The 23,866-nt window shown below is 43.0% G+C and overlaps 1 protein-coding gene across 9 annotated transcripts in view; it reads right to left on the minus strand.

Annotated features, from left to right (window-relative positions):
* Positions 1-23,866, minus strand: part of tbc1d1 (TBC1 (tre-2/USP6, BUB2, cdc16) domain family, member 1) — a 217,558-nt gene that overhangs the window by 159,159 nt on the left and 34,533 nt on the right. Inside the window, exon 1 of one of the 9 annotated variants that reach the window (XM_078400037.1) lies at positions 19,144-19,357. The exons of the other annotated variants lie outside the window; for them this stretch is intronic. Within the exon in view, the coding sequence (XP_078256163.1) occupies positions 19,144-19,209 (66 nt within the window). The 5' untranslated portion in view covers positions 19,210-19,357. Of the gene's footprint in view, positions 1-19,143; positions 19,358-23,866 lie in introns of those variants that run through there. 9 annotated transcript variants of the gene reach the window in all.

The following is a 23,866-nucleotide window of genomic DNA, read 5'->3' on the forward strand; positions in this document are numbered from 1 at the left end:
GCATGTGTTTTGTGGAAAAATGTGATTGCCCAACAATAAGAAGAATGACATTAAGGGATGGAAGAGATTCACCAGAATGTTACCTGAGCTTGGGTTATAAGGAGAGGCTAGAAGTTTTTTTCCTTTGAAATGCAGGAGACTGATGGGTGACCTTATTGAGGTGTACAAGATCATGAGGTGCATCGATAAAGTGAACACACCCTTTTACTCAAGTTAGAGGATTCTAAATCACAATGGCAGAGGTTTAAGGTCAGGGTAGTGGATTCTAAAACTAGAGAGCATAGGCAGAAGGTGAGACAATAGACAATAGACAATAGGTGCAGGAGGAAGCCATTTGGCCCTTCGAGCCAGCACCGCCATTCAATGTGATCATGGCTGATCATTCTCAATCAGTGAGAGGGGAGAAATTTAAGAGGGACCTCAAGGGCAACCTTTTCACTCAGAGGGTAGTGCATATCTGGCATAAGGTGGCAAAGGATGCTATAGAAGCGATACAATTAGGACAATTAAACTGATATACAGATATGAAAGATTTAGATGACTATGGGCCATGCAGTGGATAGGAAAGGTTTCCATGCGATGACTTTATACCAAAATTGTAATACATTTAAGAGAAAGCAGTCAGGCCAACACCATATCCAGCCACTAAAAATCACACATCCATTTTTATCTTGTGCTCAAGTAACTATATTTATGTACACAATTTGTCCAGATTAAACTTTGAACACAACCCATGCAACACAGCCCAATCTCCTGCAATGCTATGAACACCTGGAACAAGCTTTCTAGTCAAACTATTTTATTGGCCTACAGCTTTCTACAATTAATCTAATAATCTTCTACAAATCCATTTTAGATTCCATTCTGTTTGAGCTAACTTCCTGCTCTGCATTCCAGTGTAACCCTCCCTCTCTCCTAACTCAACCAGGATATTGTGGATTGTTTCTCTCCTTCCCCAATTACTGTACAGCTCCCACCTGCATCACTCCACTCATCCTTTACAGTATAACCTTCAATGGTATGGCCCTTTGCAATTACTTTTCTAATCTCAGAAACACTCCCCCATAACCTTGATCTCCCCCAACAATTCCTCCTCTCCCTGCCAAGTCCTGCTGTGCTCCACTGAAAGACTTTGACATATTTTGGTTCAGTTAGGTCACTCTCCTTCTGTTGGAAAAAGCTGACTTTACAAACTGTATGTCGAATTCCTTAATATCTTGCAACCACGTCAGGGCAAAAGGGTTAAAATCTTGTATCTCTGTATTGATTTCTGCATCGCTACCAACATTCTTCCTGGACACCCACTGCAGATCCCAATATAGAGAATCCATGCGTACAATAAATGTGCAGATTACATTTGTGGGCTATTACGAGAGGTTCTTTACAATATAACGGGAAAGATAACAAAAAGCTTTGAATGGAATTCTTAACATTAAAATCACTTCAAGGCATGTTCTCATTTAAATTGAGAACGCCCCAAGACATTTTTCAATTAAAAACAAATGATATTTTATTTTAACTTCAGGCCTGGGTTAAGAACCCTGGTCACGGGGAAAAAAAGTTAGAAACCAATCCAAGCAAAGCTAATTAGATGTAAGTACTGCAAAGTCCAACTATCCTTTATTCACATGCTTGTACCTCCAACAACTATGATTGCATCTTGCAAGATTCATATTCATTCTTTATTCTGTGCAGGCAGTTCAATGTAAAGATGAACTTGGGGGGGGTGGAGAGTAGGTCTCAGGAAACAAAATGCTTGAATAAAAATAATCTCTAAAAAAAGGTAATGAAGCTGTAATACACGTCAGCTCAGTGTAGCCATTGCAAGTTAAACAATAGAGATAATTAGTTTCACAACAAATAAAGTACTAGATGATTATTTCTTACCTTAGCCACCCAGCTGAACAATGGTGACATTCCGCAAGTTATAAGCTACCCCCTCCTCATAAAGTGAAGCGCGCGTGCACGGGGTAGATGTGTGGAGCTGCCTTTCCTTTCAAACTTTACTCAAACACAAAGTGTCTGCAACTCACGGAGTAGTTCGGACAGATCCCAGCTTTCCTTAAGCATGAGGTCATCAGCTCATTTCCACACCCTTGCCTTTCCTAATCAGACTTTCAGCGAGCGGCTTTTTAAGCTGCACTTTGTGAAGAGACTGTATTTAGGCTGTGAGAGAATACCACCGCCCACTTTGCATAGAGGAGCACTCTGCATATTAGTCAGGAAGCCAGAGAAATGTGGAACTTCTTGCTTGACCGCCTTGACACACGACTGCAGATGCAATGCACATACGTCTGCTGACTAATGGTGCCGCATTTTCAAATTGTGTGGAGAGTCGTACACATGATAACCAAATCTCCAAAATTTCGCCAGACCCATAAAGGGTAATTAAATCTTCAGATTTGCTACACAAAAAAAATTTAAACGGCAATTCAATTGAGAGAGAATTACAAAGGATTTTTATGGAAGGCAACAAAATTAAAAACAACAGTATGCCCAAATTAAATGAAAATATTATAAATAATCAGGTCTTCAGAGCTCAAGGTTGTTACCTCATCAAATAGAAGGCACACTTGTACTCACACTAAAAAATAAGTGAAGAACATGTAATAATAAAGCAATTCTGATCTTTAAAAAGTTAGGGGACAGAGAAAAAGTAGGTATAGGCCTATTGATTCTATTCTATTTTTCAATATAATCATGGTAATCTTTTATCTCAATACCAAATTCCTGCTCTTTTCCCAAACTGCAGGATGCCTGTTGTGTCCAGAAATCTACCCATTTCGTAACTATGTCTAGTATTTGTCCACCACTGCCTTCAAGTCCCTTTCCCAGGGTCACTGTTGCAGGTTAGATTGTCATTCCTGAGAGTGAAGTCATGGAAAGTAACTGGCCCAGACTGAGCCCCTGGTCGCTACCTTAGAAACCGCGTGGACCAACTAACAGGAGTATTCACCAATAGCTTTTATCTCTCCCCACTCCATTCTGAGGTAAATGCCTGCTTCAAGAAGATCACTATCATCCCTGTGCTGAAGAAAAGCAAGATCTCATGCCTTAACAACTACCATCCTGTCGCCCTGACACCCACCACCATGATGTGCTTTGAAAGGCTAGATATGGAACACATTAAATCCAGTCTACCAAGCAACTTGACCCACTGCAGTTTGCCTACTGCCAAAACAGGTCCATGGCTGGTGCCAAAAACCTGGCCCTACACTCATCCCTGGAACAACCAGATAAGAGAGACACCTATGTCAGACTTCTACTCAGAGACAACAGCTCTGCTTTTAATACCATTATCCCATCCGAGCTCATCTCCAAACTTGTGGAACTTGGAGTCAGCACTCATCTTTGCAGCTAGATCCTCGACTTCATGACCAGCAGACCCCAATCAGTGAGGACGGGACGAATCATCCTCTATGACAATCCACTACATGTGCTCCACAATACATTCTCAGCCCCCTCCTCGTACACCTACGACTGTGCAGCCAAGTACAGATCCAATACAATTTACAAATTTGCAGACAACACCATCGTTGTGGGCCAGATAATGATGAGATGAAGTACAGGATGGAGATCGAGAACCTTGTGCCCTGGTGTTAAGACACCAACCTTCCGCTCAACATCAGCAAGGCAAGGAGAGAGTGATCGACTTCAGGGAGCAAAGTGGTACACATACTCCAGTATACACTGATGGCACGAAGTAGATATACTTGAAAGCTTCAAGTTCCTAGAAGTAAATATCACCAACAACTTGTTCTGGATTACCCATATCGAAGCAATGGCCAAGAAAGCACACCAACGCCTCTATTCCTTAGAAGGCTTAGGAAGCTCGGCATGTCCCCAACAATAACTTACTAATCACGCCTTGTACAATTTCAATCAAATTGTTGATATAGATGATGTCAGCAATGGGCTCAGCACTGATCCCCGAGGCACTGAACGAGTCAGAGGCCTCCAACCAAAAAGACAATCTTCCTCCACCATCCTCTGCTTCCTACCACAATGCCAATTCTGTATCCAGATAACTAGCTCTCCCTGGATCCCCTCCAATCTAACATCCCAGAGCAAGCATACCATGCGGAAACTTATCAATGGCCTTGCTGGTCAATAGACAATAGGTGCAGGAATAGGCCATTCGGCCCTTCAAGCCAGCACCACCATTCAATGTGATCATGGCTGATCATTCTCAATCAGTACCCCGTTCCTGCCCATACCCCCTGACTCCGCTATCCTTAAGAGCTCTATCTAGCTCTCGCTTGAATGCATTCAGAGAATTGGCCTCCACTGCCTTCTGAGGCAGAGAATTCCACAGATTCACAACTCTCTGACTGAAAAAGATTTTCCTCATCTCCGTTCTAAATGGCCAACCCCTTATTCTTAAACTGTGGCCCCTTGTTCTGGACTCCCCCAACATTGGGAACATGTTTCCTGCCTCTAACGTGTCCAACCCCTTAATAATCTTATATGTTTCAATAAGATCCATATTGACTATTTTCAGGGGCCCTATCCTCATCAACCTTCTCAGTTACTTCCTCAAAAAACTCAAATCAAATTTGTGATATTACCATCTACTAAATAGAGAACAATGTCCAACCTTAGCTTTCAGAATGTGCCAACTTGCCAGTGGCTGTGGAGACCAAGCCAAAAACAGGAAAAACTGGAAAGGGACACAAAAAGCTGCAGTAACTCAGCGGGTCATGCAGCATCTCTGGAGAAAAAGTATAGGTGACGTTTCGGATCGGGACCCTTCTTCAGACTGACATATTCACTTTGGTGTTGATATCCTGTGGCACTAAAGCATACAATGCAGATATACCATGGATCATGCAATGCATGGATCATGAAGGAAAAGGAGGCGCAGAAATCCAGGGGGAGAAATCTTCTTTCACCCAAATTTTATTTGCCCCCCCAACCCGCATTTTTGATTTAAACATTTCAATGCAAACCTGATACTGCTGTTATTATGACTACGACATATTTGTTTTGCTGCATTACTGTGCTATCAGTCTATAGTTTTCAGAATGATTATCTGTAAAGTAGTTATTTAACTAAAACCAATTTTAAAACTGTACTTTTCCTTCCCGTTCGATTTCGGTGCAAATTATTTAACTTTAAACAGGGAGGCTTTTCGATATTCGGGTTTACTTTGTAGTGATTTATCTTTTGGCAAGGATGATAGAGAGTTGTGGTGGGACGGAGGTGAGATGAGAGGGTCACACCAGAGCCATTATCGGATTCTCACAATGCAATCAAAAAGTTTAAGGAACAGAAGAATTTGGCCTGGATCGCAAGTGAGAGGACTTAAAATAAGTATACAAGATGAAAACTTTCCCCAAGATAACTGCAGCTAATGTGATTCTGAAAGACAGTAGAAGTGGAGGAGGGGGACAGGCTATTATGTCACTCGTGCCTGCAGCCATTTAAAAAGATCAAACTTAACCTTATACCTTGGCACCTCTTTCCCATAATAACCCTGCATTCCTCAATTCCTTGATCAACCAAAAACTTGGCAATTTCTGCCTTCAATCCACTCATGAATCTTGCTCCACAGTCCTCCTGGTTACACAGTTCCAATAATTCACCACCCGCTTTGTGAAAAAATCTGTAGCCGTGCCAAGAACATCACTTAAGTGCCAGGGCACAAAAGGCCGTGGACCAGGTGCTGGAGAATGAGATTAGTGTAGAAGGGTCAGCAAAGACATGACAGGCCAAGGAGCCTGCTGCTGTTCTGCATGACATTCAATATCACTCTGCAACTGCCTGTCAAATTCCGTAAGAATTTTGCACATTTTAACCTCTCATTCTTCCAAACTCAAGAGACCACAGGCCTAGTCTGTGATAAACCCTCCTTGATCAGAATCAATCTGATGAAACATTGCTACACTTCATCTTTAATCAAAAAGATGTAATCAAATCCTTTCTTTGGCAAGGAGGTCAGACCTGTACACTACATTCCATTTGCAGTCTTATCAGAGCCCTGTATAATTACCATAGGAATTCCATTAATGTACTCAAATTACTCTTTAAATAAAAAGGAAAACATACGAGTCATCCTCATTGTTCATCAACCCATGAGAGGAATAGATCGGGTAGATGCACAGAATCTCTTGCCCAGTGCAGGGGAAATCGAGAACCAAAGGACATCAGTTCAAGGTGAAGGGGAAAAGATTTAGTAGGAATCCGAGGGGTGATTTTTTCACACAAAGGGTGGTGGGTGCATGGAATAAGCTGCCAGAGGAGGTAGTTGAGGCAGAGACTATCCCGACGTTTAAGAAACAGTTAGACAGGTTTGGAGGGATATGGACCAAACGCAGAGACAGGTTTGACTAGTATAGCTGTGACATGTTGGACGTTTCCACACTGTATCACCTTATGACTCTCTTTATAACCTCTTAACTTTTAAACCAGCGGTTCCCATTTTCGGGCCACCACCCCCTTGGGTCCATTAACTCATTCCCACTGCCCCCTCCCCTGCCCTCCAGAAAATATCATTCAGAATAGTGGTTTGCATGACCCAATAAGGAAGATAATAACACAATAAAATTCAAAACTGTGACAATTAATTGCTCAATTACAGTTTTTTAGTTTAATTAAATTTAACAAAATTGATGAACTTGATCCAGTGATACCATCTTTTTAAAGTCTGATAGTCATTTAGCAAGTCTTAGATACCAGATTTAGTAACTACTTCACTGCTCCATAAATTCTCAATGCAATGGATGAGCTTGATAAAGTGATACCAGTTTCCCAATGTCTGGTTTAAAGTCTTAAATCACCATGTTCAGTAATTTTAGTTTAGTTTCATTTAGAGAGACAGCACGGAAAAATGCCCTTCAACCCACCAAGTCTGCGCTGACCAGCGATCCCTGCATATCTGGAGTCGATTTCCATGCTGGGCGAGTAGTTGGACGATGACACTAAAACCACGTTCCACCAAATATGATGATAGAAATGCAACAAGGAGCTTCCTAACCACACAGTATAGGATAGCAAGCAGAAATTTCCTTCTGAAATCAAAACTCGGGGTGATTTCTTAAACTTTGGCTTCAGCTCAATGCCGTTTTCAGGCTTAATTAGTTCTTCCTCCACTATCTCAAGTTACGCAAAATCAAAAAATAGATTTATCACCCAATCTGGAATTTCAATCCAAAGAACGTCCTCAAATCGCTCATTCGCAAGTAAAACTCATTTAGCAAAACAGTGCGTGCTTTTACAGAGGAGAGTGGAGCGCACAGCAGAACTACCGTCCCATAAGCATGTCTCTTGCCCAATGCCCCGCCCATCTCCGGCACCCCCTTTGCTTTTTAGCGCCCACCTAGGTAAGCCCAGACTCCAGCGTGCAGTACCGCCCACTTTGGCAACCACTGATTTAAACCAATACACAGCTTGTATATAAGAAAATAACTGCAGATGCTGGTACAAATCGAAGGTATTTATTCACAAAGTGCTGGAGTAACTCAGCAGGTCGGGCAGCATCTCGGGAGAGAAGGAATGGGTGACGGTTCGGGTCGAGACCGTTCTTCAGACACAGCTTATATAATTGTCTACCAAACTAACTGATTTCACGTTTTTCTCACATTTTCCCTCCATTCTCTTCCATTTAATGAATCATTTAAATCCTCCCTGAAGCAGAGGGAGGATTTAAATGATTAATTAAATGGGAGAGAATGGAGGGAAAATGTGCGGAAAAACGTGAAATCGGTTAGATTGGTAGACAATTATATCCGCATCTTCCTCACAATTCCCACCCCAACAAATTCGTATTGTCAGCAATCATGAAAATACTGCAATGTAAAGGGTATAGTTACAATGTAACGGGTATAGCTACAATGTAAAGGGTATAGCTACAATGTAAAGGGTATAGCTACAATGTAAAGGGTATAGCTACAATGTAAAGGGTATAGCTACAATGTAAAGGGTATAGCTACAATGTAAAGGGTATAGCTACAATGTAAAGGGTATAGCTCCAATGTAAAGGGTATAGCTACAATGTAAAGGGTATAGCTACAATGTAAAGGGTATAGGTACAATGTAAAGGGTATAGCTACAATGTAAAGGGTATAGCTACAATGTAAAGGGTATAGCTACAATGTAAAGGGTATAGCTACAATGTAAAGGGTATAGCTACAATGTAAAGGGTATAGCTACAATGTAAAGGGTATAGCTACAATGTAAAGGGTATAGCTACAATGTAAAGGGTATAGTTACAATGTAAAGGGTATAGCTACAATGTAAAGGGTATAGCTACAATGTAAAGGGTATAGCTACAATGTAAAGGTTATAGCTACAATGTAAAGGGTATAGCTACAATGTAAAGGGTATAGCTATAATGTAAAGGGTATAGCTACAATGTAAAGGGTATAACTACAATGTAAAGGGTATAGCTACAATGTAAAGGGTATAGCTACAATGTAAAGGGTATAGCTACAATGTAAAGGGTATAGCTACAATGTAAAGGGTATAGCTACAATGTAAAGGGTATAGCTACAATGTTTCAAGGCAGCAGTTCACTTTTGCGCACAAAAGATAACAAGTAACAATTTCATTCAAAGGGCAGATGGAGAATAAAATGGTTTAGGTCAAGAAGCTGGAGGAAACAAAAGGAGATCAAATCAACATTATAAAAACTACCCGAGAATGATTAGCGACTACGAACATCTTACAAATGAGAGTTAGAGCAAGGGGACAAGGGTTGAGGATCATGGTCAGAAAAAGTCCATCAAAGCCTGGCATTAGACAGACAAATGAAGTTAAAACCATGAACTTCAATTGTGATAGAAAGATACAACAGATGGGCATAACGAAAATAACATGACAGGAACAAGTGTTCAGTGTTTACAGGAAGTTTCTGTGCTCCTGAGACTTTCATTACGTTACTTCTACAGATTAACTCAGCGGGTCAGGCAGCATCTCTGGAGAGGAGGAATGGGCGACGTTTCAGGTTGAAACCCTTCTTCAGACTGAGAGACCTGAAACGTCGCCCATTCCTTCTCTCCAGAGATGCTGCCTGACCCGCTGAGTTACTCCAGCATTTTGTGTCCACCTTCGATTTAAACCAGCATCTGCAGTTCTTTCCTGCACACTGAAACAGATTACGTCAGTTTGCCCGTTTGCTGGAGCTTATGGTACAATAATTTGTAGGGTTTATGATACAGAATTCAAAGTTAGTTAGGAAATAAAATGCCTAATGTAAGACAATTTATTATTTGGATCACTGATCAATCTTCAACTTTAGCAGATCGTCACACAAAAAAAAATCATATTTAGTTTACCCAAATATGTCAACATCCAAGGAGAAACTCAGTGGGTTAATAATAATAATAATAATACATTACATTTATATAGCGCTTTTCATATACTCAAAGACGCTTTACAGGGATTTAGAGAACATAGGGAAGTGAATAAATAGATAAATAAGTAAACGAACAGAGAAAGGAGACAGAAGGTGAGGTGACCTTCAGTGGTTGAAGGCAGTGCTGAATAGGTGAGACTTCAGTGATGTTTTGAATGTGGTGAGTGTGGAGGAGTCTCTGACGGTTTGAGGTAGTGAGTTCCATAGGGTGGGAGCAGCGATGGAGAAAGCCCTGTCCCCCCAGGATCTGAGTTTGGTCCGGATGTGGGGGGATAGGAGATTGGCAGTAGCAGAGCGGAGGGTGCAGGTGGGAGTGTGCCTGTGGAGGAGGTCGGTCAGGTAGGATGGGGCCAGGTTATGGAGGGCTTTGTAGGTCATGAGGAGGATTTTGTACTGGATTCTCTGGGGGATGGGGAGCCAGTGGAGTTTGTAAAGGACGGGGGTGATATGGTCACGGATCGGGGTGTGGGTGAGTAGACGGGCAGCGGAGTTTTGAATGTATTGAAGTTTACTGATGATTTTTGAGGGTGCGCCATAGAGGAGGCTGTTGCAGTAGTCCAGACGGGAGGTGATGAAGGCGTGGATGAGGGTTTCTGCAGCTGTGGAGGAGAGGCATGGACGGAGACGGGCAATGTTTTTGAGGTGGAAGAAGGCTGTCTTTGTGATGTGTTTGATGTGTTTGTCGAAGGAGAGGGTTTGATCAAAGATGATACCAAGACTTAGGCAGCGTCTGTCACATAAAATGGGCAATGTTTCGGGTCAGGACTACAAAGTGGTTATTAAATTCACACGTTTGTCTTTTACAAAATTACTTTCACTGATCCACGGAAGGGTTAGAGAATGTTGTAGAATAGAGGAAGCTAAAGGTACTAGTACATGGTTCCCTGAAAGGTGGTGAAGGCGGCTTTTGACACATTGGCCTTCATCAGTCAGGGCACGATGAGCGCAGTGGGTTCCAGTTGTACAAGACGTTGGTGAGGCTGCACTTGTGGTATTGTGTACACTTTTGGTTTTCCTGCTTTGAAAAGAACATCATTAAACTGGAAAGAGTGCAAAGAAGAGAATGTTGCCAAGTCCAAGTCATAGGGCGAGGTTTCTTTATTCCTTGGAAGCTGAGGGATGATTTCATAGAGTGTATATCATGAGAGGTACAAATAGGATGAATGCCATTTTCCGAGAGAAGGGGGAATAAAAAATTAGAGGACATAGGTTTAGGGTGAGGGGAAATGATTTAAAAGAAACCCAAGAGGCCTTTAGACAGAGCGTGTTACATATATGGAATGATCTGCCAGAGAGAGTAGCTGAGGCAGGTACAATAACAACATTTAAAAGTTATTTGGGCAGCTAATGGATGAGATAGGATGAGAGGGATAGCGACCAAATGGAACTAACTTTGATCCGTGTTTTAGTTTTCATGGACGAGTTTGCCTTGATGGGTCTGTTTCCTGCTGCACGACTGACTGGATGTCACACTAAATCATGCTATTACAATGTTTCCACTACCTCCCCGAGTCAACTGTTACCAATTTTCAATAACAAAACAGCAAATAAAAATGTTAATCACATTTTTAAATTTAGTGTAGGTGTTGTGCTCAGAAGGCTCCAGCTAAAACAGAAAAGCAGGCAATGCAGTCTGAATTTGTTTTCTGATAAAATTATACCAATGGAGCTATTTTGAGAGGTTTTCCTGATAAGAATCTCAGTACAATCATTCAAAGATATTTTGGGAACTTACTTCAGAGTAGGGTGGGAAAAGGCAGGAACTTTGAAACAGAAAATTTATTTATTCTCCTGTCTGTCTGAGAAGCTTCCACAACAATGTTTTTTCCACTCAAAGGCCAATCCTGAATGAGGTTTACAAACTGTCTATTCTAAACCTACTGACACCCACATCTATCGAGACTAACTTTCTTCCCACATTGGCTCCTGCAAAGACTCTATCGAACCCCTATTCACAATTTCTCCATTAACGCAGCATCTGTGCCCAAGATGAGATGTTCCATACCAGGACATCGGAGATCACTTCGCTGATATATGGAACGAGCTGCCAGAGGTGATATTTGTACTACCACAACATTTAAGAAACATTAGACGGATACATGGATAGGATAGGTTTAGAGGGCTATGGGCCAAACGCAGGCAGATGGGACTAATGTGGATGGAACATGTTGGACGGTGTGGGCAAGTTGGGCCGAAGGGCCTGTTTCCATGCCAGATGACTCTGACTATCCGGCGAATGCCATTTCATGACAGTGCATTGCAAACCCTGCATTAGGGTCAGGGTTAGGTTTTACTTATTGGTAAAAATGTTCCTCTTCAGCAGCCTTAAATCACAATTTGTTTACATCTTGTGCAGGAGGTACTCAGCAGTTCAGGCAGCATATGTGGAGGGAGTGGTCAGCTGACATTTCTTCTGTCTGAGAAGAGTGTCTTGTGATTCCTTGTGTTTCCATTTCTTTACACCTATCATAGGCATTGCTGTGAAGGAAACCTTCTCCAGCTCTTTGCCACAAATATCAAAAAGGTACAAAATGACTTCCGTGCATTTTTGTTACCCTAGTCAAGAGTCAAGAGTGTTTTATTGTCATGTGTCCCAGATAGAACAATGAAATTCTTACTTGCTGCAGCACAACAGAATATGTAAACATAGTGCATTGTAAATAATAGTAGTAATAATAATAATAATAGTCTATTGCAGTTCAGAGCTTATTTGAGGTTGTAGTGTTTAATAGCCTGATGGCTGTAGGGAAGAAGCTGTTCCTGAACCTGGATGTTACAGTTTTCAGGCTCCTATACCTTCTTCCCGATGGCAGGAGTGAAATGAGTGTGTGGCCAGGATGGTGCGAGTCTCTGTTGATGCTGGCTGCCTTTTTGAGGCAGCAACTCCGATAAATCCCTTCGATGGTGGGGAGGTCAGAGCCGGTGATGGACTGGGCATGACTGTTTGCAGTCTTTTCCACTCCTGGACGTTCAAGTTGCCGAACCAGGCCATGATGCAACCAGTCAATATGCTCTCTACTGTACACCTGTAGAAGTTCAAGAGAATCCTCTTTGACATACCAAATCTCCGCAATCTTCTCAGGAAGTAGAGGCGTCGATGTGCATTATTTATAATTGCATCAGTGTGCTGGGTCCGGGAAAGATCTTCAGAAATATGCACGCCCAGGAATTTGAGGTTTTTGACTCTTTTCACCATCGTCCCATTGATAAAAACAGGATTGTGGGACCTCATCCTTCCTCTTCCAAAGTCCACAATCAGTTCATCGGTTTTACTGATATTGAGAGCCAGGTTGTTGTGCTGGCACCATTTGGTCAATCGTTCGATCTCACTTCTAAACTCTGACTCATCACCATCTGTAATTCGTCCAACAATGGTGGTGTCGTCGGCGAACTTGAAGATGGAGTTCGCACTGTGTCCAGCTACACAGTCATGAGTGTAGAGTGAGTAGAGCAGGGGCTGAGCATGCAGCCTTGAGGTGCTCCCGTACTGATTGTTAATGAGGAAGAAGTGTTTCTGCCAATTTGAACAGACTGTGGTCTGTGGATGAGGAAGTCGAGGATCCAATTGCAGAGGGATGCGCAGAGATCCAGTTCCGTGAGCTTGTTAACCAGCGTGGAGGGGATGATGGTATTGAACGCCGAGCTGTAGTCTATAAACAACAGCCTGACGCAAGTGTTTTTATTGTCCAAGTGGTCCAGTGCAGAGTGGAGAGCCAGTGAGATCACATCCTCCGTTGACCTGCTGTGACGATAGGCGAACAGTAGTGGGTCGAGGTTCTTGTTGAGGTAGGAGTTGATATCCACCATAATCAACCTTCCAAAGCACTTCATCACCACAGACGTTAGTGCCACTGGTCGATAGTCATTGAGGCACATCACCTTACTCTTCTTGGGCACCTTATTATTGATGCCCTCTTAAAGCAGGTGGGAAACTCAGACCACAGTAGTGAGAGGTTGAAAATGTCCGCAAAAAACCCGCACAGGTTTTGAGAACTCGACTGGGTATACAATCAGGTCCAGGCATTTTCCGAGGGTTCACCCCCCTGAATAATCTTCTGACGTGGGCCTCTGTGACTGTGACTATAAAACCATCCGTGTGTATGGGGGCTCGGGAAGGCACATCAGTCTTCTCCATATAAAAGCGTGCATAGAACACATTGAGCTCGTCAGGGAGTGATGCTTCGCTGTCCCTTGAGCTGCCTCCTGGTTTCGCCTTGAAGGAGGTGATGGCATTCAAACCATGCCCCAGTTGCCGAACATCCGCCCCATCCTCCAGCTTTGAGCGGAAGTCCCTTTTGGCCTTTTGGATGGCCTTGTCAAGGTCGTCTCTGGACTTCGTCTAGGCCTCTGCATCACCAGACCTGAATGGCTGGGATCTGGTCTTCAGAAGAATGCGGGTCTCCTGGTTCATCCAAGGCTTCTGGTTAGGAAACACTCGGAAGCTTTTTGTAGGAACACAGTCCTCACAGTCATAGAGCATGGAAACAGGCCCATCGCTCAACTTACCCATGCCAACCAAGCTGTCCCATCGACACTAGTCCCACGTGCCCACATTTGGCCCATATTCCTCTAAACCATACCTATCCATATACCTGTCTAATGAACCAAGACCTGAAGTAAACTGCTCATTCACCCTAGACATTTTCCTACATCCCCAATTTCAAAACACCTACAACTTTACATTTATAATAGAGTAGCTCTTCATTTTCACAAAAAAAAGGGAGCATATGGAACCAAATGCAGTCACATCAAATGCAAGCCTGCTGCTGCAAGTCAAGTTCCAAACATACTGAAGGAGACTACAAAAGCAGACGGGTGGAAAAAAAACCTCAAGGCCAAGGACAATGACTCAACAACGATCACCAACGTCGCAGTACAGGAAATGAAGTTTGTTAAACTTCCCACAAAGAGCTTTGGAATATATTACTGCATCTAAAGTCTTTCGTAAATACACATCCTCATTTTTTATTTTAATCTTGTTCACTAATCTCCATCAGCAGTAGACTCTAAATTAAAATGACAATCAGATACCACTAGATTCACAGGGAGATGGTGTCTGCCTAGGGCCTGTTGTGACAGTAAGCAAGTTGCAGTTAGCTAACTCTCCCTGGATCACATGCGATCTAACCTTTCAGAGCAGACTACCAAGCGGAACCTTATTATTATTAAACTCCTTGCTGCAGTCCAAATAGACTATGTCTACACCTCTGCCATTGTCAACCTTCTTTGTTACTTCTTCAAAATATTAGATTATATTCATGAGACACAATCTCTCACATATAAAACCATGCTTACTATCCTAATCAGCCCTTGTCTTTGCAAATGCATATATATCTTATCCCTCAGAATGCTCTCCAGTATCTTACCTGCGACAGATGTTAGGCTCACGTGTCTATAGTTCCCAGGTTTATCCTTGTCAGCCCATCTTAAATAGAGGCACAACATTAATCACCATCCAGTCTTCTGGTACTTCACTCGTGGCTAATGATGATTCATATATCTCAACCAGTGCTCCTGCATTTTTTTTCTCGGTTCCCAGTGCCCTTGGATATTTGATCAGGTCCAGGACCATACAACTGAGGATGTCCAGCACCTCCTTGACCATGAGAAACATGGCCCATTGTATCTCCATTAACTTTACCAAGTTCCCAAGTTTAAGTCTTTCTCCACAATAAAAACAGGAGCAATACTCAGTGAGGACCTTCTGATCTCCTAGGGCTCCACACATTGACAATGTCGTTTCGGCTTCATTCCGGACTCATTCATGGACTGTGTATTTCAGTTGTTTTTTATTTCTATCCACAACTCTGTTACCTGCCATTATTCAACTCTCAGAACATTTTGTTCAACCTGTTCCGTACTTTCTGAACCAATCTGCTCATTACCAGCTGGATTATCTGCATATGTGAGTACACTGCATCAAGTTTCTGAATCTAACTCATTTATCCAACGATGAGAACTGCGTGATTTTTAGAGGTTTGGAAAAAAACGTTTTGAAAATAAAACATATACACTAGTATAAATGAAAAAACACAGTACACAGCTCTTTACTTTCATTGCATTGTTTAGTCTAAACATTCAGTGTTATCAGTATTATTTGCTTAATTTGTATACAGTACATAGCACCAGTACCATTCACGTGGCCCTGAGGTAGCACATCAATACACAATAGACAATAGGTGCAGGAGGAGGCCATTCGGCCCTTCGAGCCAGCACCACCATTCAATGTGATCATGGCTGATCATTCTCAATCAGTACCCCGTTCCTGCCTTCTCCCCATACCTCCTGACTCCGCTATCCTTAAGAGCTCTATCTTGAATGCATTCAGAGAACTGGCCTCCACTGCCTTCTGAGGCAGAGAATTCCACAGATTTACAACTCTCTGACTGAAAAAGTTTTTCCTCATCTCCGTTCTAAATGGCCTACCCCTTTTCTTAAACTGTGGCCCCTGGTTCTGGACTCCCCCAACATTGGGGACATGTTTCCTGCCTTTAACGTGCCCAACCCCTTAATAATTTTATATATTTCGATAAGATCCCCTGTCATCCTTCTAAATTCCAGTGTATACAAGCCTAGTCGCTCCAGTCTTTCAACATATAATAGTCCCGCCATTCCGGGAATTAACCTAGTAAACCTATGCTGCACGCCCTCAATAGCAAGAATATCCTTTCTCAAATTTGGAGACCAAAACTGCACACAGTACTCCAGGTGCGGTCTCACTAGGGCCCTGTACAACTGCAGAAGGACCTCTTTGCTCCTATACTCAACTCCTCTTGTTATGAAGGCCAACATTCCATTGGCTTTCTTCACTGCCTGCTGTACCTGCATGCTTCCTTTCAGTGACTGATGCACTAGGACACCCAGATCTCGTTGTACGTCCTTTTTCCTAACTTGACACCATTCAGATAATAATCTGCCTTCCTATTCTTACCACCAAAGTGGATAACCTCACACTTATCCACATTAAACTGCATCTGCCATGCATCCGTCCACTCACACAACCTGTCCAAGTCACCCTGCAACCTCATAGCATCTTCCTCACAGTTCACACTACCATCCAGCTTTGTATCATCTTCAAATTTGCTAATGGTACTTTTAATCCCTTCATCCAAGTCATTAATGTATATTGTAAATACCTGCAGTCCCAGCCTTGCGGTACCCCACTAGTCACTGCCTGCCATTCTGAAAGGGACCCATTTCTCCCCACTCTTTGCTTTCTGTCTGTCGTTCTATTGTTTGAGGGGCATCCACACTGAACTCAGTTCCTCAGGATCCAGAAGCAAAAGGATCCTAGATTATGGTCCATCCATCCCCTCAGAAACTTTGCATTAGCTGCCGAAAACTTCAGTGCATCCTTCAGCACGAACTTCTGCAGAAACAAGGTGCTGCAGATGCAGGTTTACAAAAAAAGACACAAAGTGCTGGAGTAACTCAGTCGGTCAGCCAGCATCGCTGGAGAAAAGGGATAGGTGATGTTTCAGGTTGAGTCCCTTCTTCAGACTGATTGTAGGGGATGGTGGGGGGAAAGAAAGACAAGAGAGTGGAGAGACTGAAGAAAGTGAGAGCTAGATAGAGCTCTTAAGGATAGTGGAGTCAGGGGGTATGGGGAGAAGGCAGGAACGGGGTTCTGATTGAGAATGATCAGCCATGATCACATTGAATGGCGGTGCTGGCTCGAAGGGCCGAATGGCCTACTCCTGCACCTATTGTCCATTGTCTATAAAGTGCAGCAGTGATAGGTAGACACAGGCAAGGGGGTTTTGAGAGGCAGATGGTTGGAACAAAGGCCCAGAGATTTGTACCAGGATCTGCAGTTATTTTCCTACACTCCTCCAAAACAAAAGGAATGATCAGTTGTGAATTGTGAAGCCTGCGTACTCCAACAGTGTGGAATGTGCCAGACATTAGCATTCTCCTAAAGATATTTCATCTTTCTGGAATGGCACCAAGTTTTGGGCAAACCAAAGAGCATCATTCACCAAGATGCCTAACTTCCAGCAGCACTTGATGTCCATCTCCATGTGCGTCTGTGCGTACAGCCCGTGAATTAGAAAGGCATCAGTTTAGCGGGTGCTCAGGATGAATCGTGACAAGGACACTTGGATCCTTCTCCAGACCCTCTCAGTAAATCCACTGTCCACAAAGAGGTGGGCCACCATCTCCTCCCCAGCACCGTCGTTTTAAGGACGGCGGGTGGTCAGCTTGAGATTGCGAGCATATGGGAAGAGTCTGACTGGGAGACTGCTCTCACCACCAGCCAAGCGAGGTCATGGTGCTGGTTTGAAGGTTCTGGCGATGAGGTGCTCTACCAGATGACTTGGACAGGCTGCTCAAGGAACCACTCCACAGGATCCATTATGTCTATGACCTGCAGCATCCACAGGATGCTCCATTCTGACCACTGCCTGATGGACTTTGTCCAAGGTGTTTTACTGGAAGAACTTTTCCACAGGGATAGATAGCAGTCAGCAATAGAGGTGGGTAGCAACGTCCAACTGACTGGGACATTGTGTGACAATGGAGCCAGGCCTATACTTCCTCACACCAGGGACAACTAACACCTCAGCACATGGTGACAATTGGTGCCCATGTACTTTGGTTCCAAGCACAACCTTTTGCAGCCAAACATAGTGCTACCATCAAGATGAAGTGATTTTGGGTATATGTTTTCTCGTGTTGTCCAAGGACTTGTGCATTGTGACCACAGATGAACCAGAGGTTGGTTCAGCAATGGCCAGAGTCGGGTGATGAACTGCATCTCCATCATGGACATTTACACTGAGAGCACATGAGGTAAAGCCTGAATAAATATGGCAACAGGACAGTAACTAGTACATAGAATGCATAAACTAGTTAGTATTTTACATCAAACCCTCCGACACCTACATTTGTTTAGTGCCTATATCAAAGTAAAATAGCCCCTGATGTAATCAAATACAAACCTTAAGGTGAACCCACTTAAGGTAAAATTACAATAAGACTAAAATGTTGGTCAAAGAGGGGAGTTAAGAAATCTCATGAAAAGGAGAACAAAAATAGGAAGGTTTAGAGAATTGTGGAGAAATTTCCAGAGGTTATAGTCTTGGTAGCTGAACCAGCTGTGCAGCAACTAATGATTAAATCCACGAGGGCACACTCTGAAATAGTGACCCATTTCTTCTTAGCAAATAATGGTGCAGAATAAAACCTATTCTGCAACTTGCCTTGTGACAGAATACATATAATGTGACATATAAAATGCATGTACTAACATGTCAGCCAGGTGAGGTAATATATTCACACCTGAACTAATTATATATCTCTCACACAAACTACAATAAATCTCAAATTTTGAATCTAGTGAAAAACAATAAAAAGTTTTTAAAAATCAGAGTAAATTGTATCAACTCATCTCCAAATCCACATGGTCAACAAATTTTGCAAATACCAGATTCCTCCATCTTTCTATAACATTGTAAATTTCAACTGGCACAACAATGTTTTGGAACATAATAACATCCTCTGGTGTCAATAACAAGTTTTCAGCAATTACATCCCTGCACCAACTTTGCTAAACTCCACCGTTCAACTTTCATTTCACTTCTGGAACATCACTACTGAAGCACTGGATCCAACTGCCCTTTGTCTCAATCGAATGCACAATTACCAAACCACGCTGCTGGCAACATGTTTTTTTAACATCAGGCTACAATCTTAAAGTAACTCAGAACTCAACTGCTTTGCATAGATTTACGAATGCAGCTTCAGCCCGAAATGGTAAAACTAGGTTCACAACATTTTTTATGTACCTTCGTTTCTTTCTCATTTCCAACATCCAACTTAAGAAAGTTCAGCTTCTGCAGCCTTGCTTTCATTTCTGACCTCCAGGAAAAGCAAGTTGCTCCAAGTCCCCGAATGAACTCTCACTCAATGGGATCACACCCAGCAGTCCCATGCAATCAAATGACATTCTCACTGGCCCCTAACCTGAGGAAAAATTTCTGTGCTGATTCTCAGCAGGGCTATGCAAGCACTGGACGGCAACTTCCTCCTTGACTGTGCATTCGGCATTCGGCTTAACTGCCTGGCTTTCCTTTTAACTCCTTCAGTGCTGGATTGATATTTCCTGTACATTCATCCACAGCCTTCAAGGGGGGAATAAAATTCAGTAAATCCATACATGTTCAGAAACGCGTTCAGTGCTGCAAAAATATATGTTATTTCAATGGAAAATGTGTTGCAGTAAAATTTAGCAACAGTAATTTGTGCTGCAAATAGCTTTCCCCCTCCAGTCACTTTAATGGAAAATGTGCCTGGTGTAGAACTTGGTACTCTTTGTACACCAGGTGTACAACAGTGCTCTTTGTTGAAATTGTATTCCTGGAAAGACTTACTTGTACCTTGAAGGTCTTTTTTTCCAGTATCATTCTAGTTATATCAAATATTATTGTGTTAGATGGGAGGAAGGTGGCAAAATCCTTGCACAAGTAGCAATCCATGCTTGTGGGAGGTCTTCGAATTTGCTTGGCTGCCTTGACATCAGAGAACTCACTTTACTCCACAGGACACATCTGATTTTTCACTGTATCTCAGCACATATAACAATAATAAATCAATACCAGCAATGGTCTGGTCCAAAAGAAGCCATAATTTAAATATATAAGTAAATTCTTATTCAGGCCATTGTGGCATGTACATTTGTCTGTAAAAAAAGTGTGCACACGTGTTATGATTTTTGATAGATTAACACACCAGCCACTGCTGGTATTTCAGTGGTGAGTAGCTTCACTTAAGGGTGTTTTGTTCAGTCAGGTTTGCTTTGTTTCTTGCCATACTTAACAGCAATACAAAAGAGACACTAACCTAGCTGGATCCCAGTGAGTTCATCTCCCTTTCTCCCCATCCAACTCCCCATTCGGCCTGTAACATCCAATCCTTCCAACAAAACAATTGCTGCATCGAACAGTGTCAGTGGGGAGGAAAGGAGTTGTCAACTATTCTAGTCAAAACCCTGCATCAGGATTGAGTGGAGAGAAAAGTTCGCCAGTATAAGAAGAGAGCGCAATGATATGACAGGGGCCAGTGGGTGAGAAGTGGACTGATGAGGGTGAAGGATGATGAACAGATAGAGCCAGGAAGGCAAGGGAACAGATGGAGTTAAGAGAGAGACAGGCGATTGACAAGTACAGGCAGAGAATAAAAGGTAGATTGAGTCGGGGATTAAGGGGGGGGGTGAAGGATGGGGAAGCTGAAGGTGGAGAACGCTAGTTGAAAACTTAAAGGGCACCTATTCTGCAATCTGATAAATATGGAAAGTGATAAAGAGAAACTTTAGGGGAGAGGCAAGGGGTAGGTGGAACCAGAACCAGGGTAATATGTGTGGGTAGTAGGTTGCTGGAAGCAGAAGGGGGATGGGAGTAAACATAGGTGTTGGTGCAGGAGGGATGGTGTAGGAAAGGGGACAACAATGGGTGGACGAGAGCTGGATTGGAAGGAGGGAGAGAAGGGGGAAAAAAACGTAGCAGGCAAGGGTTTATTGAAAGTGGAAAATTCACAATTCACACCATTGGTTGTAGACTACCCAGATAGAATATGTAGTTTGTGATGGATCTCCATTGTTTGGGATACAGAGTACAGGAGTCGGGACATCATGCTGCAGCTGCACAAGGTTTTGGGGTGATCACATATGGAATTTTGTGTGCAGTTTTGATCACCCTGTTATAAGAAGAATGTCATTAAGCTGGAAATGGTGCAGAGAAGGTTCACTAGGATGTTACCAGGACCCGAGGTTTTGAATTACAAGGCGAGGCTGGATAGTTTTTTTATTCTGAAGAGTGAGGCTGTGAGTGACCGTATAGAGATATATGAGACACAAAAAATGATGTTTCGTGTCAGGACCCTTCTAGGAGAGTCCCAATCCGAAACATCATATGTCCGTTCCCTGCACAGATGTGGCCTGGCCCGTTGAGTTCCTCCAGCACTTTGTGTTTTGCATGAGAGGCATAGATATGATGAAAGGTCACAATCTTTTTCTATCCAGTGTAAAGCTGTCCTTGAACTGGAGGGGGCGCGGCGAAAGGTCTCGACCCGAAACGTCACCCATTCCTTCTCTCCAGAGATGCTGCCTGTCCCGCTGAATTACTCCAGCATTTTGTGTTTATCTTGAACTAGAGGGCATAGATTTAAATTAGAGGGGAAAGATTTTTTTTTAAACTGAAGGAACATTTTTTTTTACACAGAGGATTGTGCATGAATAGAACAAGCTGCCTGAGGAAGTTGAAGAGGTGGGTACAATGACAATGTTTAACAGACAATAAAGAGCATGGTATAGTTGATGTCTGCTCACACCCTTCACAAAGAGGAAGCTTTTGCATTCAACCCTCGGGATATTGAACTGTTGGGTTTAGGTAATCTAGTGCTGGTACGTAGATTGTTCTAATTTAGTGTAGATGGGGGATGGCAGCTTTATTGTTTCTTGTTCTGCCTCACTCCTAGATGGGAGACAACCAGAATCTCTTCCCAAAGATATGCAGATTTGTAAGTTAGTTAGCATCTGTAAAACAACATTTTCTCCAAATATGTAGGGAGTGGATGAGAAAATGGAATAACAGAACTGGCGGGAACAGGTGTCGATGGTTGGTATGAACTCGGTGATCAGAAGGGCCTGTTTCCAAGCTGCATCTCTAATCTAACCTAACTTAAACATTTACATGGATAGGAAAAGTTTCGAGGGATATGGGCCCAATGCAGACAACTGGAACCAACTCAGTTATAAAACCTGATCTGAATTGATGATTTGGGCTGAAGGGCCTCTTTGTGTGCTTCCTGACTTTATGCACTGAGATCAATGTGAGGCACTTAGGGTTACCAACTGTCCCATATCAGCTGGCACATCCCGTATTTTGGGCTAAATTGTTTTGTTCCGTACGGGACTGCCCTTGTCCCGTATTAGGCCCAGGGGGGGTGCTGTAGGCCCCGACGCTGCAGGTCCCGACGCTGCAGGTTCCGATGCTGCAGGCCCCGACGCTGCAGGCCCCGACACTGCAGGTTCCGAAGCTGTAGGCCCCGACGCTGCAGGCCCTGACGCTGCAGGTTCCGATGCTGCAGGCCCCGACGCTCTAGGTTTCTGACATTTTAGCTCCAACAGTCTAGGCCTGGTTTTTTTAACATATACATCAAGTCCTTTATTCACAATGTTTTCAGCAGTATATTAGCTTCTATCCAAACATGCATGTTCCTTTAATTGTATACAATACTTCCAGAATAGGCCAGTACCAATCAGAATAAAACATCACATTTGACACTTATTTCACAAAATGCTGGAGTAACTCAGCAGGTCAGGCAGCATCTCAGGAGAGAAGGAATGGGTGACGTTTCGGGTCGAGACCCTTCTTCAGACTGTTGACACATACATCACAGCCATTATCTGGTAAACCAAACTAAGATATGGATTAAATCATTCTTTTTCGAGAAACCACCAGTTATATAGTGTAGAAAACTAAATTTTCAAAAGAGTTAAAGAAAAGTTTTGTCACATTAAAAAAATTTATGCCTTTCAAATCAAAAATCAATCTTTTGTCTATAACATCATCTAAAGTCTTCTCTTCTGTGTGTTGATGTACAACACGTTGTTGCCTCGAATAAATGCATCTCCATATTTGTTCTGAAGCTGACTGTTTACATATTTTTCTGTCTGTTCCAGTGCTATGTTCATATATCCATCCAAACAAGCTGAAACATCTCGGTAATCCACACCCAAGTTCAGTTTAACCACCACTGGCCTCCCTATGGTTTGTTTTAGAACATCGCTGGGCGTTTGCCTTTCGCAGGCTCATTTTGCGTCCTTCAGCCTATGCACGGTCCACTGATGGCTTGATTCGAACAATCAGTTCTGGACAGTTCCAAATCCCCTGCCCCCGGAATCCGGAGGTTGCGTAGCAACCCACCTCCCGGCCCGGGCGGCTACCATTGGTGGAGTGGGAGCACGTGGCCGCTGGCTGGGTGAGGTCACGTGGGGAGCGGGGCAGTGACGTCACCTTGTCCCGTATTTGGGAGTGAGGAAGTTGGCAACCTTAGTGGCACTGCAGTGTTGCGCCAAATCCTGCACTGTCCTTAAGATGCTAAAAATCTAGCACTTGCCCCTGCAAGACTAGGGAATATCGGTAGAGAGAAGGCCAGTCCACAAATGAGGATAATTGTTTGTCTTATTGTTGAACTGCGGGTAATGTTTCATTTCACTACACATTTATGTGTATGTGACAAATAAACGACTATTGACTATTGGGTTACTGATGTGCCGAGGGAGTACAAAACAGTGGAAGTTGATGTGGTGAGAGGCTAACAGCAAGTAGACAAATAAGGCAGAGTTTTTTAATCATGTGGCTCGCAGCTATCACATTCAGCCCATGCAAGCAGCTGCACAGTGGCCCTTGAGGTGGCTGCAGTGGTGACGAAACTGTCTGGAATATGCATCTGCCAAGAAGGCCTGGATAAGGATGCAATGACCTTTGTTGAGGTTTATCCCGAACAGCT

Source organism: Rhinoraja longicauda, chromosome 1, assembly GCF_053455715.1.
Source record: "Rhinoraja longicauda isolate Sanriku21f chromosome 1, sRhiLon1.1, whole genome shotgun sequence".
In the NCBI taxonomy this organism is placed as follows: Eukaryota; Metazoa; Chordata; class Chondrichthyes; order Rajiformes; family Arhynchobatidae; genus Rhinoraja; species Rhinoraja longicauda.